The sequence below is a fragment of the Aulonocara sp. 'chitande type north' Nkhata Bay genome, linkage group LG3 (genome assembly GCF_057382095.1).
Source record: "Aulonocara sp. 'chitande type north' Nkhata Bay isolate Kocher_YH1m ecotype deep benthic linkage group LG3, A_spYH_male_GT1.1, whole genome shotgun sequence".
Taxonomy (NCBI): domain Eukaryota; kingdom Metazoa; phylum Chordata; class Actinopteri; order Cichliformes; family Cichlidae; genus Aulonocara; species Aulonocara sp. 'chitande type north' Nkhata Bay.
Genome location: NC_141346.1, coordinates 3,024,732 through 3,038,304, shown reverse-complemented (window position 1 = coordinate 3,038,304; position 13,573 = coordinate 3,024,732). Strand labels below are relative to the sequence as shown.

Genomic DNA, 13,573 nt, shown 5'->3' with positions numbered 1-13,573 from the left:
ACTTGCTAGCAAGGGAGGACCGCTCGGTGTGTCAGGAAAGCACTGACTCCACCCACAGACGACCTTTTACTGAACACAGTTACAGTACACACAAGCACCACCCATTGTAACCCCCTATCATCAACAAACATAAGGCCCTATGTGTGTGTGTGTGTTTGGGGTGCGTTTGTGTGACCTCCTGCCCACAAAGGATGATAAAGCAGGAAGCTTACTAAGCAGCAAACAGAGCCCTCACATAGATGAGCCTATAACAAAACACTGCAGCCTCCCCACCAACAAACTGGCTGGAGAGGTGGTCAGAGACAAAGGAACGTCTTTGATCAGGCTGCTTGAACCAAGACTTACAAATTTAAGTAACACAATGACAACATTTAACAATTTGACTCCCACACAGAGCACTATCCCCACATGCTTCAAGACCACAACCATCATGCCCCTCCCCAAGAAAAGCCCAGCCACTAAACGCCTGCAGACCAGTCGCACTGACTCCCATCATTGCAAAGTGCTTTGAGAGAGTGGTGCTGGCCTACATCCAGAGCAACATCCCAGACACTCTGGACCCCCTGCAGTCTGCCTACCGGCCCAATAGGTCCACGTCAGACGCCATCGCTGCTGCCCCTCACTACTCCCTCTCCCACCTGGAAAACAAAGACCTCAGGGTGCTTTTTGTTGATTATAGCTCCGCCTTCAATACAGTCATCCCTCACAAACTCATTCCCAAGATCCTCAGCAGCTTCTACAGCTGCACTGTGGAGAGCACACTGACCAGCTGCATCACTGCATGGTACGGCAGCACTACTGCTATGGACCAAACGCCTGCAGAGAAGATGATCAGGACCCCGCTGCCCTCTGCATCCACCATCGCAGAGTCCAGAGGAGAGCTGCCTCCATCCTCAAAGACCCCACATCCCCCCAACACGGCTGTTCACACTTCTACCCTCAGAACGAAGGTTCAGAAGTTCAAAATCCAGAACATCCAGACTCAACAACTCCTTCTTCCCACTGCTGTCAGACTCTTGGACAGCTGACCTGTTTTAACAGTAATGTTTGCACATCAGGTCATCTTTCATATCAAGCTCATAGCTCCTTTGCACATACATCTACCTCACACTTACATTTAGTCTCCACTCATTTATTCATAGTATTTGTATCTTATCTTGTTCTATTTGTATATATTAGCCTGCATCTGTGTGTGGACAGCACAGAGATCCACATCTGAAACCATCAACAGTCACATGTAGATCTGCTTCATCTTCAGCTCTGTGTTTCGTTTTTGTCTGATCTTCTCTGAAGCTTCCTGACAGTCAGCAGCTTTGACCTTTGACCCACATGAAGCTAACATGTGACACAGAGTCAGGACGCTCCGTGGAGATCCATCAGTACAGCAGAAACACGCTCGGGGTCATCATCTTTAGAAACTTCCTGTGGATCCTACAGTCTAAGATCCAGAACTGTCACTAGGATGGTTCAGTCATTTCTCATCAGCTACAATTAGAACTCAGAGCTGAGCAAATATAATCAATCACATGCTGTAGAAACATAGAAGTTTCTATCCTTCAGAAAACATCTGACAAAAAGATCTAAAAGTGTGTGAAGAGCAACACTTGTTGTTCTCTAAATGTTTGGCCACAGCTGTAGAAAACACTGTGAGTGTTGGTCAGTAATTACATTTCATTTAATTTCTCTTTGTGCAGGTGAACACTGTCCAATCTTCTATCTAAATGACTGCTTTGTCTTTAAAAAGGTGAAGAGCCTGAGGTCGGTGACCTTTCCCCGAGTACATCCTCACAGCGGCTCACAGGACCAGGCCTCACTCCTGTCCTGCCAGAGGAGAAGCTTCAGACATCTGATCAGTGGAGTATTAGTAACACAGAAAACTAAAGAGGACGTGTTACTTTCATCTTTATTTATTTTATACATCTGTCATTGTTAGACATGAGGTTCACTGAAATCATTAGTTTTGTCAGATTTCTCTCCCTCTTCCATGTGACTGTGTCAACTCGTCAGCATCTGTTTGGGACGAGAATGCACCAGGAAGTAATGAAAAGTACCATTAAAAGCAGGAGAGGTTCTTATATTACAGAAGAAGAGATTATTTAAAAAACTATCTCAATGCCATCAATGATTTATGAACCTGAGAGAGGACTTGGTAAAATAAGACGTTCTTATAACTTCACCCTGTGACGGGCCAAGCTGCGACTCTCAGAGATGGTGATGTAGGTACAGAGCACGTGAGAGTGCGGTCCAGGAAATGTCTCTTCTAAAACTAGATGAAGGCACAAGGGGATCAATGTCAAGGCATTGAGATTCGACATCTTCATCCTTCAGTGGAGACTCCAAAACACCTGGGTGGGTATCATGACAGACAACAGAGAACAAATCCATCTTGAGACTTGGGAGGAAGGAGTGCTGGGCACAGAAGAGATGAAGAGTATCTGAGATGATGAGAAATCCATCTTCCTCCAAGCTGTGAGTACATCATAGTAAATGTGTCACACCTGTCCAAACCTCCCTCCACAGACGCTCAATTCTACATTTGAAAAATACAGAAACGTTGTCAAAGGTCAGTCGCAGACTGACAAAGAACAGCCAACAGCAATTCAGCTGGAGCCAGTCATGATGAAACAACAATAATGTCAGTTTGATCTGAAGAGCTTCAGCACCTCTGGTTGTGCTTTTCCCACTAAGAACGCTTCCACATCCTCTCACAGTGAACATCACCTCAGCAGGCTCTGGACCATATCAGATTTTGAAATAAGTATTCAAACAACAGGACACACAAAAACTATTCAAATACCAGACTGACACACTTACAGCACTGAACAAATCCTGATGAGTCCATGTTTAAAAATCACGAGACTAACTTCAGAATAGATTTAACGGAGCTTTGCTCACATGAAGGCAAAGGGAGCAAATCCAAATCTTCTGATCCATCCAGAAAAAAACTCAAGTGCAGTGCTGTTGTTGCATTAATGTTTGGGAAGTAACCATCCTCTCCTCAGACACAAGAGACCCTTTAAGACCAGCCTCGCAAAAGCAGTCACACTGAATGAGAAAGGAGTGGACAAGAGCTTTAAAAGGATGGCTGGAGGTCCACAGTGTTGAATTTGGTGGGTGGGTTGCACACACACACACACACACACACACACACACACACACACACACGCACACACACACACACACACACACACACGCACACGCACACACACACGCGCACACACACACACACACACACACACACACACATACTTTGAATATTTGGCCATGTTTAATGTAGCAGATTCCCAGATAATAAATATGACACAACCCCAAAATGAATTATTAATATTTACTTCAGTATATCGACGTACCAACTACAGAAATGGAAAATACTTTATCACCTGGAAGAACTGAGCCACAGCCACAGCTTTACTTCTGTGTGGAGAACAAAGCGTCTTCATCAGAAGGTGGCAGCAGAGGTCTCTAATCTGAATCTCCTCTTTAACTGATGGTCTCTCTTTGAAGTTTAAACCTGATGTTGAAAGAACAGTTTACACTGAACTGTCACAGTTAGTCTGAGGAATAAAATCTGCATACCTACTGACTACTTGTGGGATAAAGCAACAGAAATGAAGACTGGAAATAAAACGAGACGTTTCAGTCACACAGCAGAGTACTCAGCTGTTAGTTAATGTGATGACCTTGAGCTGTGTTTGTTCAATAGGAGTTGGTAGCAGATGTAGAGGTGGTTCTTTAACTGATACGGTGGCTTTGAAAACGTTCTCATATCCCAGCACACAGAGTAAATCATGTATTATTATGTGAAGTGGCGATAAAACCGAATTAAAAATTGAAAAGAATCATTCTGTGCTGTAGTTGTGTTTATCTCCTGCATCTCGGTCACTTCTAATGACACATAAATCAATGTTCAGAAGTCATTGCTGTGTGTGAGACACTGACAGATGAAGCTCTTCTTCTCTTCGTGTCTTTGATCAACTACTTTTGTTTTGATTGTCATGATCACCGTCGCTCTCACTGTGTGCGAGGAAATCTGGATCCTGTTCTTATATGAATGATGCTAATCTCCATCTGTCGTTATCATAATCTGTGATCATCCCAGCACTGAAACAAGCTAACAGTTCACCTGTAACTCAGTTTGTAATCCACATGTCTGAACTACAGATGAACGTGATCGGCTCAGACGCTACTTGTCTGCATTTTTATTCTCTCCTTTGTTCTGCAGCTTAAGGACTGAAGCAGTGTGTGCATTACACCAGAGATTTGGATTTTCTTCTGCTTTTAATAAGCCTGAACTAACAGAATGCTTTCTACTCTATTTTGCTTGTAACTGTAGGTTTTTATATGAAATAAAACCATTTAAGCACAAACATCATAAATGATCTAAACATCAGATATTATCTGAGGAGTACCAGCCAGACAGAGTCAGGCTCACCTTAATGCACAACTTGGGAGAGAATTTTCAAACGTTGACACACTGATCATCAGACCTTCACGAGACAGTGAGTAATATATCAAGCTTGAGTATGAGTACGCAAATATCTGTGGAGATTCTTTTCTGAGGTCGGGTTACACCGAAGGACGGCTTTGTCACTCCCTCCTTGACAAAGCAGTCAGAGATGTGCGTATAGTGCTTATCACTGCTAATCAAGCCAGTAAAGTAAGATGTTCTTGCAGCGTTTAGTCAGTTGAACAAGGTTAATAAGGTCTTTTTCCACATCTGTTCAGCTTTCCTACAGAATATAATCCTGCATCCAAGAGGAAGGATTGACGGTTTGAAATAAGCTGTATTTTAAGGGGCTACACAATGGAGAGCTAATCGACATGTATTATTAAAACAATTGAGGTTACCACAGATTTTTGAAAACGTGGATGTTTAAATAAGGCAGAGAGATTAGAATATAAGTGCAGAATTCAGATATAGCTTCTGAACTTTAGAATGAATTATGTAGTAGTCATTTTGTGGAGTATTTCTTACTCGGCTTGTTTACACTCTGCCTGAGCACTCACACCACTTTATACAACACGCCTCATTAATGGCACAAGCTCCTGAGGATGTTTTACCAGTCGGTGGTTGCTGGAGTACTTTTCTATGCTGTGGTGTGCTGGGGGAGCAGCACAGCAAAGAAGGACTCATCCAGGCTGGAGAAACTGATCAGGAGGGCTAGCTCTGTGGTCGGCATGAAGCTGGACACTCTGGTGACAGTGGCAGAGAAAAGGACATTAAAGAAACTGCTGGACATTATGGACAATGCTGGGCATCCTCTGCACACGGCCATTAACAACCAGAAGAGTCTGTTCAGTGACAGGTTGCTTCTCCCAAAGACAAGAACTAACAGACTTAAAAACTCCTTTGTCCCACACGCCATCAAACTGTTTAACTCCTCTCTGGAGGGGAGAGGGAGGGGAGACAGGAGGACAAAGGAGGGGGGAACAACTAAGCTGTAGTGCCTCTTCACCTCACTGTGTAATACTTTTGTAAATAGTCAACAGTGCAATAGACTCAATACTTGAAATGTGCAATTCACTTGTATTTTATTTTTATTCCTATTTATTCTATTTATCCCCTTCGTATATATATATGGCATGTAAATCAATTCATAATCCTGCTAATGTGTTTTTCTTTCAGAATCTCTGGTTGCTATGCTCTCTCACAATTAAAATGAATCCACAGTTCATTTCTTTTCAAACGTTCAAACTCAGAATCTTTTTATCTTTCATGTTGTTTTTACGTTGTTCTAGTGCAACACTCAGGCTGTAGTTTCCAGTTCCTGTGTATTATCTGCACACATGGTTTCTGACAACAAAGCTGACTTTGACTTGGAACATGTCGTGTCAGCAAAAGCTCTGGATAATGTTTCAGCGAGTCCTGTTCTCCAGACAAGAAATACTATTTGGCAATAATAGCAATAATTTTCCACATGGAAAATCTTTCTATACAACTTTGTTTGCAGTGTGAGCTTCACTTCTATTTGTAGAATACAAACACTCATGTTCTCTTGTCCTCTTATACTCTGTTCAGGTCTGTTGAAAATAATGTCCCAGTGGAAAAGCTTGTTAGTTTAGGCCTTTATAGATTCTGATGATCTCTGAGCAGCAACAGAAGGAAATAAACCTCCAACAGAACGAACTCTGGGAAATTCAGTCATCTTTTCACAGGTGGGGATGAGGTGAGAGAAACAAAGAGCTTTTAGAAATAACAGTCAACAAACACATTATTGGGATGAAGTCCTTTCAGCCTCTGTGCGACACACAGACAACCTCCCACAGACACACACAGATGAAACGAACATATATTGATGAACTCAGGATGACCTACTAGCCTTGTGTACATGTGAGAGCTTCAGGTATATAGAATTACTGAAGGCTGTTGTTGAGTGTTAGTAAAAGGCGTACATGTGACAGGCGTGTACTCTCTGACGTGAAATGTTTCTGAGGCCAAGGTAAGGCCAAGCTGGGCAGCCAAGACCAAGAAATGGACCAAACACACCAGAATTGTTATATGTAGCAACGAGCAGCACTTTGCATGTTGAAGGACACGTGTATCAGCAGGGGTGGCTTACCCAAGAACACGAGCCACTCTTCTGTGGTCCTCGTGTGGTTCTGGGCACACCGCTCCTCCTGGCTGCCTGACCCACGTCTTCGCCTTTCACCTTGAATCATGTTCGCTGAAGCCAGAACTTTTCTATGTCTCACAAAAAAACAAATCATCTGTTCACCAGCCTTTATGTTTATCAGTAGGCTGGCTTTATTGTGCTCATTAATGCTGCAATAAGGACATAGTTAAAGCCTTGTATTCTTACTTGTATTGTTCCAACAGTTGTGCTGGGTCAGGGGTGTCAAACTCAATCGCACAGGGGGCCAAAGGTCAAGGCACACTTTAGGTCTCGGGCCACACAAGATAAACATTTATTGAACACTAAAACAATGTGTTTAAACATATATATGAATTAAAAAAAGACAGGAATATTATTAAATAAACTTCAAAAAATAAACTTTAAATATTTTGCTCTCCATAAAAATATATCCTGTCAAAATTACACAAGTTAGAAATATGAACATGCTGCCAGAAACCCAGAAAAATAAATGAGAGCAAACACAAGGTTGGAGCCGCATGTAGACGAGCTGGGCGCTGCTGCAGGAGTGCAGCTAATAAACTGTGTGGGCCAGTCAGTGGCTCTCCCTGAGTGCATCATTACACTGCAGCTGCATCTGCATCTGCACAGGTGCAGCTCAGCAAAGTGCGCTGACTTGGTTCAACATTACTGCAACAGGGAAAGTGAGGCAGGCTGCACTAGTGCATTAGTGACAGCTTCACTGCGTCACACCATGATGGGATAGATGGGTCGCAGAGGGTCAGAAAAGTTGGATTTGATGGGCTTTCGCCTGCAGTGTGAACGTAGCCTAAGACTACTAAATGAAAACACGTGGCTCAGTAGCACAAAAGACCACTAAAGCTAGGAAACACTTATTTCAAAAGCTTGTGCTTTACTAACTATAAGAAGCTAACATTTTAATAGCTCACCTGAGAGCCTGCATCATGCACACTGGCTGTGTCTTCAACACTGTAGCCCACACCGTTTACTGCATGTCACTGACTGGTAATCTGAAAGTGTGTGTGTTGTCCAACTGAACCATATCCTTTTGGTTTTTTATTTGGCAATATTGAGTTTGAAAATCATCAAGATGACATTTGCCATAATCTGGAGGTACTTAATGAACCGCAGACGCACAAAGATGCTTCTGTCGCTGTTTTACAGAGGTTTTTGGTTTCCAAGCAGTTTTCAGCCGAGTCCTCTGGGCTGCTGTTAAAGCTCCATGCTTGAGTTAGGACTTGGGTTTTGTGTTCTTCTACAAAAAGGTTTGAGAGACCATTTTATTTCCTTTTCTTTTCTTTCTTTGCACACTTGAAATGTATATAGTTGGTGTACTAATAGATCATCTAATGACTTTTATTTTACATGGAAGTCATTCTAAACTGTCCTTTTCTGTCTCATTTTCCAATTGGCTGTTCACCAAATCACTGTTCAGGTTGCTCCTCAATTTCAGGGGTGCCCCCAGTCATTACTGGGAAGAACAAAGGAACACACTGTTGGCATGTTTTATTTCATCTAGTGTGGATAATGATGAGTAAAAGACAGCTACCTTCACCATGCAAACAACAGTGTGACACAAAGATGAGATTATGTATCTCTGTGTTGACCATCAGTCAATATGACAAATTAAACAGCAGTGACATTTTATCTGGGTGGAGGTAAAAACCATTGTTATAAAGCGAAATGCCAGCAAGCATGGAGCTAAAATAAATAACAGTGTATTTTAGTCTGTTTGTTCTTGGTTTTGAGTGAAGGTACAGAAACAGTATATAAGTGCTGGTGTTCGGTTCAGCACCTGCACACTTGAAGGCTGAAGTTACAAGCTGACACTGATAACAGGGAAGATAAGGTATTATATCAAATGCTTGCTGGGAAGTGTCAGATTATTGTCTATCTTTTCTTTTATAAACGACCTACTTTGAATTTTCTGATTTGTACAGAGATGCTAAACATCACCATGAAGCTGCTGACTGTGTCTACACTTCTCTGCGCAATGGTGGCTCTGGGCACTGCTGCTGGTGAGTATTCCAGTATACTGAGCATCATCTATACATCTTATGCATGAATATATTAAACTGAAAATTATAATGAAAATCAACATTTGCTGTTGTCTAGCACTTCCAGATGATGTGGCCAGTAATGGGACAGAGGCATTAATTTCAGCAGGTCAGTGGACTTTTCAGGTTTGAAACCAAAACTAATCACATTTTTATCATCAGTACATCAGCTTTCCTACGTCAGCTTTCATAAATTTGTTTTCATGTGTGATGGACAAGTACATTTATAGCTTAAAAAAGTTCATCTTTAACACTCAGATAAAAACACATTTTTCATGAATTTATATTTTAAAAACTTTTTCCGACACAGTAAAGTAGCTCAATATTCTTTGATTGTCTTCAGCAGAACATCATGTTGAGAAGAGAGCAGCATCTTGTCCAAGCGGCTGGACTCAGTATGGGAATCGATGCTTTCTCTATGATAACCGTCAAATGACTTGGGCTCAGGCGCAGGTAAAAGCAGTGATGTGAATTTATCATTTATCCTTTGTGCAATCTTAACTCTTTCTGTTTACGTTGTCATTTCTATAAACTCAGTCTGTTGATTTCCATTGTAGCGAATCTGCCAGTCCTTGAATGCAAACCTGGCATCTGTAAACAGCAACGACGAGTACCAGTTCATTCGAGCCGTCATATCTAGTGCCTCTCGTGAAAGTGGACTAACATGGGTTGGTGGCTCAGATGGTCAACAGGTATATCACTTATCATTATTCAGAGGACCCTCCCCCATTAGCAAGCACGTGGTGACAGTGGGGAAGAAAAACAATTTTTAACAGGAAGAAACCTGAGGCAGAACCAGGCTCAGGGATTAGTTCCCACCTGCAGTAGATATGGAGGTCTTTAAGATGGGATCTGATTATTCAAGACTTTAAAATTCCTTCTTCATATTATTGTATCTACATGCACATTTAGAACTTGGAACTGTAGCTTATTTGTGAACATATTCTTGCCTACGTTTTTCTGTTTTCTAGGAGAATTACTGGTTTTGGATTGATGGAACCTATTTCACATTTACGCAGTGGTGTCACGGAGAACCTAACAACGTTGGGGGAAACGAGCATTGCTTAATGGTGAATTCTTCAGGTAAACCTAAAAGTACAATGTAAGAGCACTATAAATGTTAAAGAAAAAAGGAAACAATACCCAGAATCCCCCAAATAATCTTTATGCATTTAATGTGACAAACAGTGATGAGTGAAAAAATGTCAGCAGTACATTTTTCTATCATATTAATTATTTACATAGTGTTTTGATGCAATACTAAACACATGTATGTGTCAGGTGCTGTTGTTATACAGAACAACATATTTAGATCAGTGATCATTTCTCCATGTGATTGTGATTTCAGTTCATGCTGATTTTGTGTACTTACAGGAAGCAAGTGTTGGAATGATGGGAGATGTGACAGCCAATACCCATTTATTTGTGTCAGGGCCATCTGCTGATTCCTGGGCTCTCGTGAAGGCGTGGCCTACCTGACGACAGAGCAAATCCTCTAATGTATCACAATAAGAATCTGGTTCTGATTTGATTTACTTCTTTTCTTTTACTGTAATGCTGCATAAGGAATGAAGCGACAAGTGACATAAACTGGAGTTGCTCTTTTAACAGGAGCAGACTGCATGTGTACTTGAAAGAATGCTTTTAGCAAAACGTTGTTTCCCAGAATGAATTGTTGTTTCTCATCTTCTTCATCATTAAAATCTTAAGCATTGAATCAAAATGGTCTGTGCATTTAAATGCTTCATGCTTATCAGTGTGCTCTTAAATATCACATACATCCTCACTGTAAAATCTAACTAGTTCTCTGAGCTTAAAAAACGTATGCAAACGCATTGCCTAGAAAACAAAGAGACACTAACAACGCCTGATGACTAAATTAGGACGACTTAATCATTGTGAGTACAAAGTACTACAGATGACTTCATTTTTTCTGAGTGAGCAATACTAATGGTTTATCCACTGAAAAAGATTTGAAATCTAACAAAATAAAAATATATATAAATTTTGTGTTAGCTTACTATTTTAAATTTTGCTAATGTTTTATCATCCTTGAACTTGAGATTTATAGTAGAACACTTAAACACTATAAGTATGGCTAAAAAATAACTATCAGCATTTCTTCTAATGCAGTTAAACTCAGTCCAACGGTGATTTTCAAATGCAAGAAAGTATATCAGTAAACATCTTGGACACTGTTCTGCTAAATATCAAACAAGCATATTCCTACTATTGTGTCTTGTGCTGTTTAATAATACTTAAACAATTATTAAATTGGTATTTGTATATTTTTTTGTTACACAATTTAAAACTTTTAAAAACATATAATAAAGTATTTCTCAACCTCATGCACTAGCTCACGCTGCCTATGCACTGCAGAATGCTAAAGAAAAAAAACTTGTATGAACAGCACACAAGAGTGAAAACAGATATAAGATGCCTAGAAAAATCATATAAATGAAACATGTATGTTTTGGATACTTATGTGAAAGTAATGAGAAAGTGGCCACTTTCATGAGTAAATCATGTAAGCCTGATATGATTCACTATATGAAGCAGGCCACATCTTATGCAGGTCTTTTATAAGTTTTTCCTATTTCTTTTCCATATGGGCAGAAACACAGTCAGCCCAATATTTATGTACTAAAACCAACTATGGTCAGTTGACAGCTTAAGTTATAATTATTTAATTTTTCCACAGAGCAATATCCACCCCTGCTTGTGTCACTCAAGAATGCGAGTTTGATTGATGACCCTAGCCTTGACCTTTTGACCTTACCGGAAGTACTCCGGAAGTGACTAATCGATTCCAGGGCTGTGTCCCAATTCAGGGTCGCATGCTTGAAGTACGTGCACTACGCGTACTACGTACGGTGCGTACTATAAGTACGAGAAGTGCGGAAGTGAGAGGCGTGCTGTTCAGGTGGCCTAGCAACCATGATACTAACCGCGAGAAACGTTAACCTCTTCGACATGTCAATGGCTGTGAACAAAGAGAAACTTGTAAATAACTCATGAAAGAATAAAGCTACATTGAAACCAAGCACACCATTGTTGTTCTTGTGACATTACCAATAAGTTTGATGTGTCACATGACCCTCTTCCTATTGAAAAAACAAAAGTTGTATCCAAGATGGCCGACTTCTAAACGGCTACCATGGTCACCACCCATCTTGAGGAGTTTGCCCCCTCACATATACTAATGTGCCATAAACAGGACTTTAATATCACCAACCATTCCCATGTTATTACAGTGTATCCATATAAATGGCCCACCCTGTATATTGTGTTCAGTACACGTCACTACAGTGGGATTTCGGAAATATATAAATACGGACAACAGGCTCTTCCACGGCAATCTCTTGTCGTCAATAAGCAACGTTTAGGGAGCTCTATAGTATTCAATGAGAGGACCCTGCACGTCAGTTCTCGACGCGAGGGGTACCCTGCGCGTCGATAAGTGAAGCAGAGGGAGCCTGACCATGCGTCACACGTTTGACGAGTTGGGAGTGAGAACGTGTTGCTCTGGCACAGCTACAAGCCATGTGAGCTCGTAGCCCCTCCCACTAGGATGTACTACCACAGTTGACCGTCGTAAAGCAGCCGCAAACCAATAGCAATACAAAAACCCTCAAAATCATTGAAGAACATTTTATAACCGAACACCCAATACAGATATATACATATATACTGAATATCACACAATATCAGATCACCAAATTAACACTGGGTTACATTAACATTTTACCACAACTTCACCAGATGTAGCTCAAGCGCGCCCCCGGACAGTGCCAGCAGATTGAAACTGAAAAACAAATTGTAAGCGATACAAAAAATGTAGTTTCAATTGATTGTTTTTTCACTATCATTTTTTTTTAAACTTTCAATACAAGAATACATTTATTTCAGTTACAATATTGTTTTTCAGTTTCATTTTAAGGTGGCATTGTTCTAACCCCATACGGATTCTGACTGAGAGACACTGTGTTCGGCCACGATGTGCTGAGATCAGTGAGCACATACTACACATACAGTTAGTTTTAGTTTGTTTTGCACTTTATTGTTGAGTAACTGAATTTATCTAAATTGTTTTGATTTATAATTGTCGCATTTGCAATAACTTTACTTAATTGGATTGTAAGGTTTAATGTTTTCATATATTATTTGGAAAAGTGTTTTACAATACGTTGCATTAATGCATAGTTTGTATGACAGATGTTTTATTTTTTGTCATTTATGTCAAATATGACGTCATCAAACTTCTAAGTTGTGAATTACAGCTAGAACAGCATAATTAATATTTGAGTTGCTGACCCTGTCTGTTGACAGGTCAGGTTTATTGTACACTGGATTGTTCCTGAGGTGCGAGCCTTCCCACCTGGACTTTGAAAGACTGAGATTCGCTTCTTTCTTGATGATCTGCTGCACTTTGCGTTGTGGTAGGACTGTATCACTCACACTTTCACACACAGCTGGTTATAACACCACTGACTGACATTCTCTCACCCCTATTTTCTTTCACACCCTGGGAGTTTTTGGACTTTACCCCTTGGACATGTTTTATTTGGGACTTTAAATGATAAGCTGTTGTGTAGAACATTCTCCACATGTGAAAGGTGTGTGAGATTTTCATCTGAATGAACAAAGGAGCTTGCAAAGAAAAGCGTCTGGACTTCTTTAAGTTGCTTGAAGACGTTTCACCTCTCATCCGAGAAGCTTCTTCAGTTCTAAGGTCAAATGGTGGAGAGTCCCAGATATAAACCTAGTGGGAGTATCCCCCCACAGAGGGACAAAAGGACCCCCTGATGATCCTCTAATCACCTGAGCCAAGGTGTGAAACTGGGTGTGGGTCCCAATCAGCCAGAGTTTCGGGTGATTCATTGTGAAACCTGGCCCCACCTTGTCATCATTATCCAGACGCTT

The 13,573-nt window shown here is 40.9% G+C and overlaps 1 protein-coding gene across 2 annotated transcripts; it reads left to right on the top strand.

Annotated features, from left to right (window-relative positions):
- The first annotated feature begins 8,401 nt into the window (after nucleotides 1-8,401).
- Nucleotides 8,402-10,357, top strand: LOC147333505 (ladderlectin-like). Of its 2 annotated transcripts, none has more exons than XM_086287277.1 (7): nucleotides 8,402-8,442; nucleotides 8,534-8,611; nucleotides 8,709-8,759; nucleotides 8,994-9,103; nucleotides 9,208-9,342; nucleotides 9,622-9,733; nucleotides 10,025-10,357. In XM_086287277.1, exons 2-7 carry the CDS (start codon nucleotides 8,536-8,538, stop codon nucleotides 10,093-10,095), a joined length of 555 nt encoding a protein of 184 aa, XP_086143403.1. In that variant the 5' UTR covers nucleotides 8,402-8,442; nucleotides 8,534-8,535; the 3' UTR covers nucleotides 10,096-10,357. The 2 variants fall into 2 exon arrangements, with proteins under 2 accessions (XP_086143403.1, XP_086143404.1); XM_086287278.1 differs by having other exon boundaries at nucleotides 8,997-9,103; nucleotides 10,025-10,356.
- The last annotated feature ends 3,216 nt before the right edge of the window (nucleotides 10,358-13,573 follow it).

Coding starts and splice junctions, on each gene's coding strand:
- LOC147333505 (XM_086287277.1), top strand. CDS start 8,536: ATGCTAAACATCACCATGAAGCTGCTGACTGTGTCTACACTTCTCTGC. Junction 9,343..9,621: donor GTGGCTCAGATGGTCAACAG/GTATATCACTTA, acceptor TCTGTTTTCTAG/GAGAATTACTGGTTTTGGAT. Junction 9,734..10,024: donor CTTAATGGTGAATTCTTCAG/GTAAACCTAAAA, acceptor GTGTACTTACAG/GAAGCAAGTGTTGGAATGAT.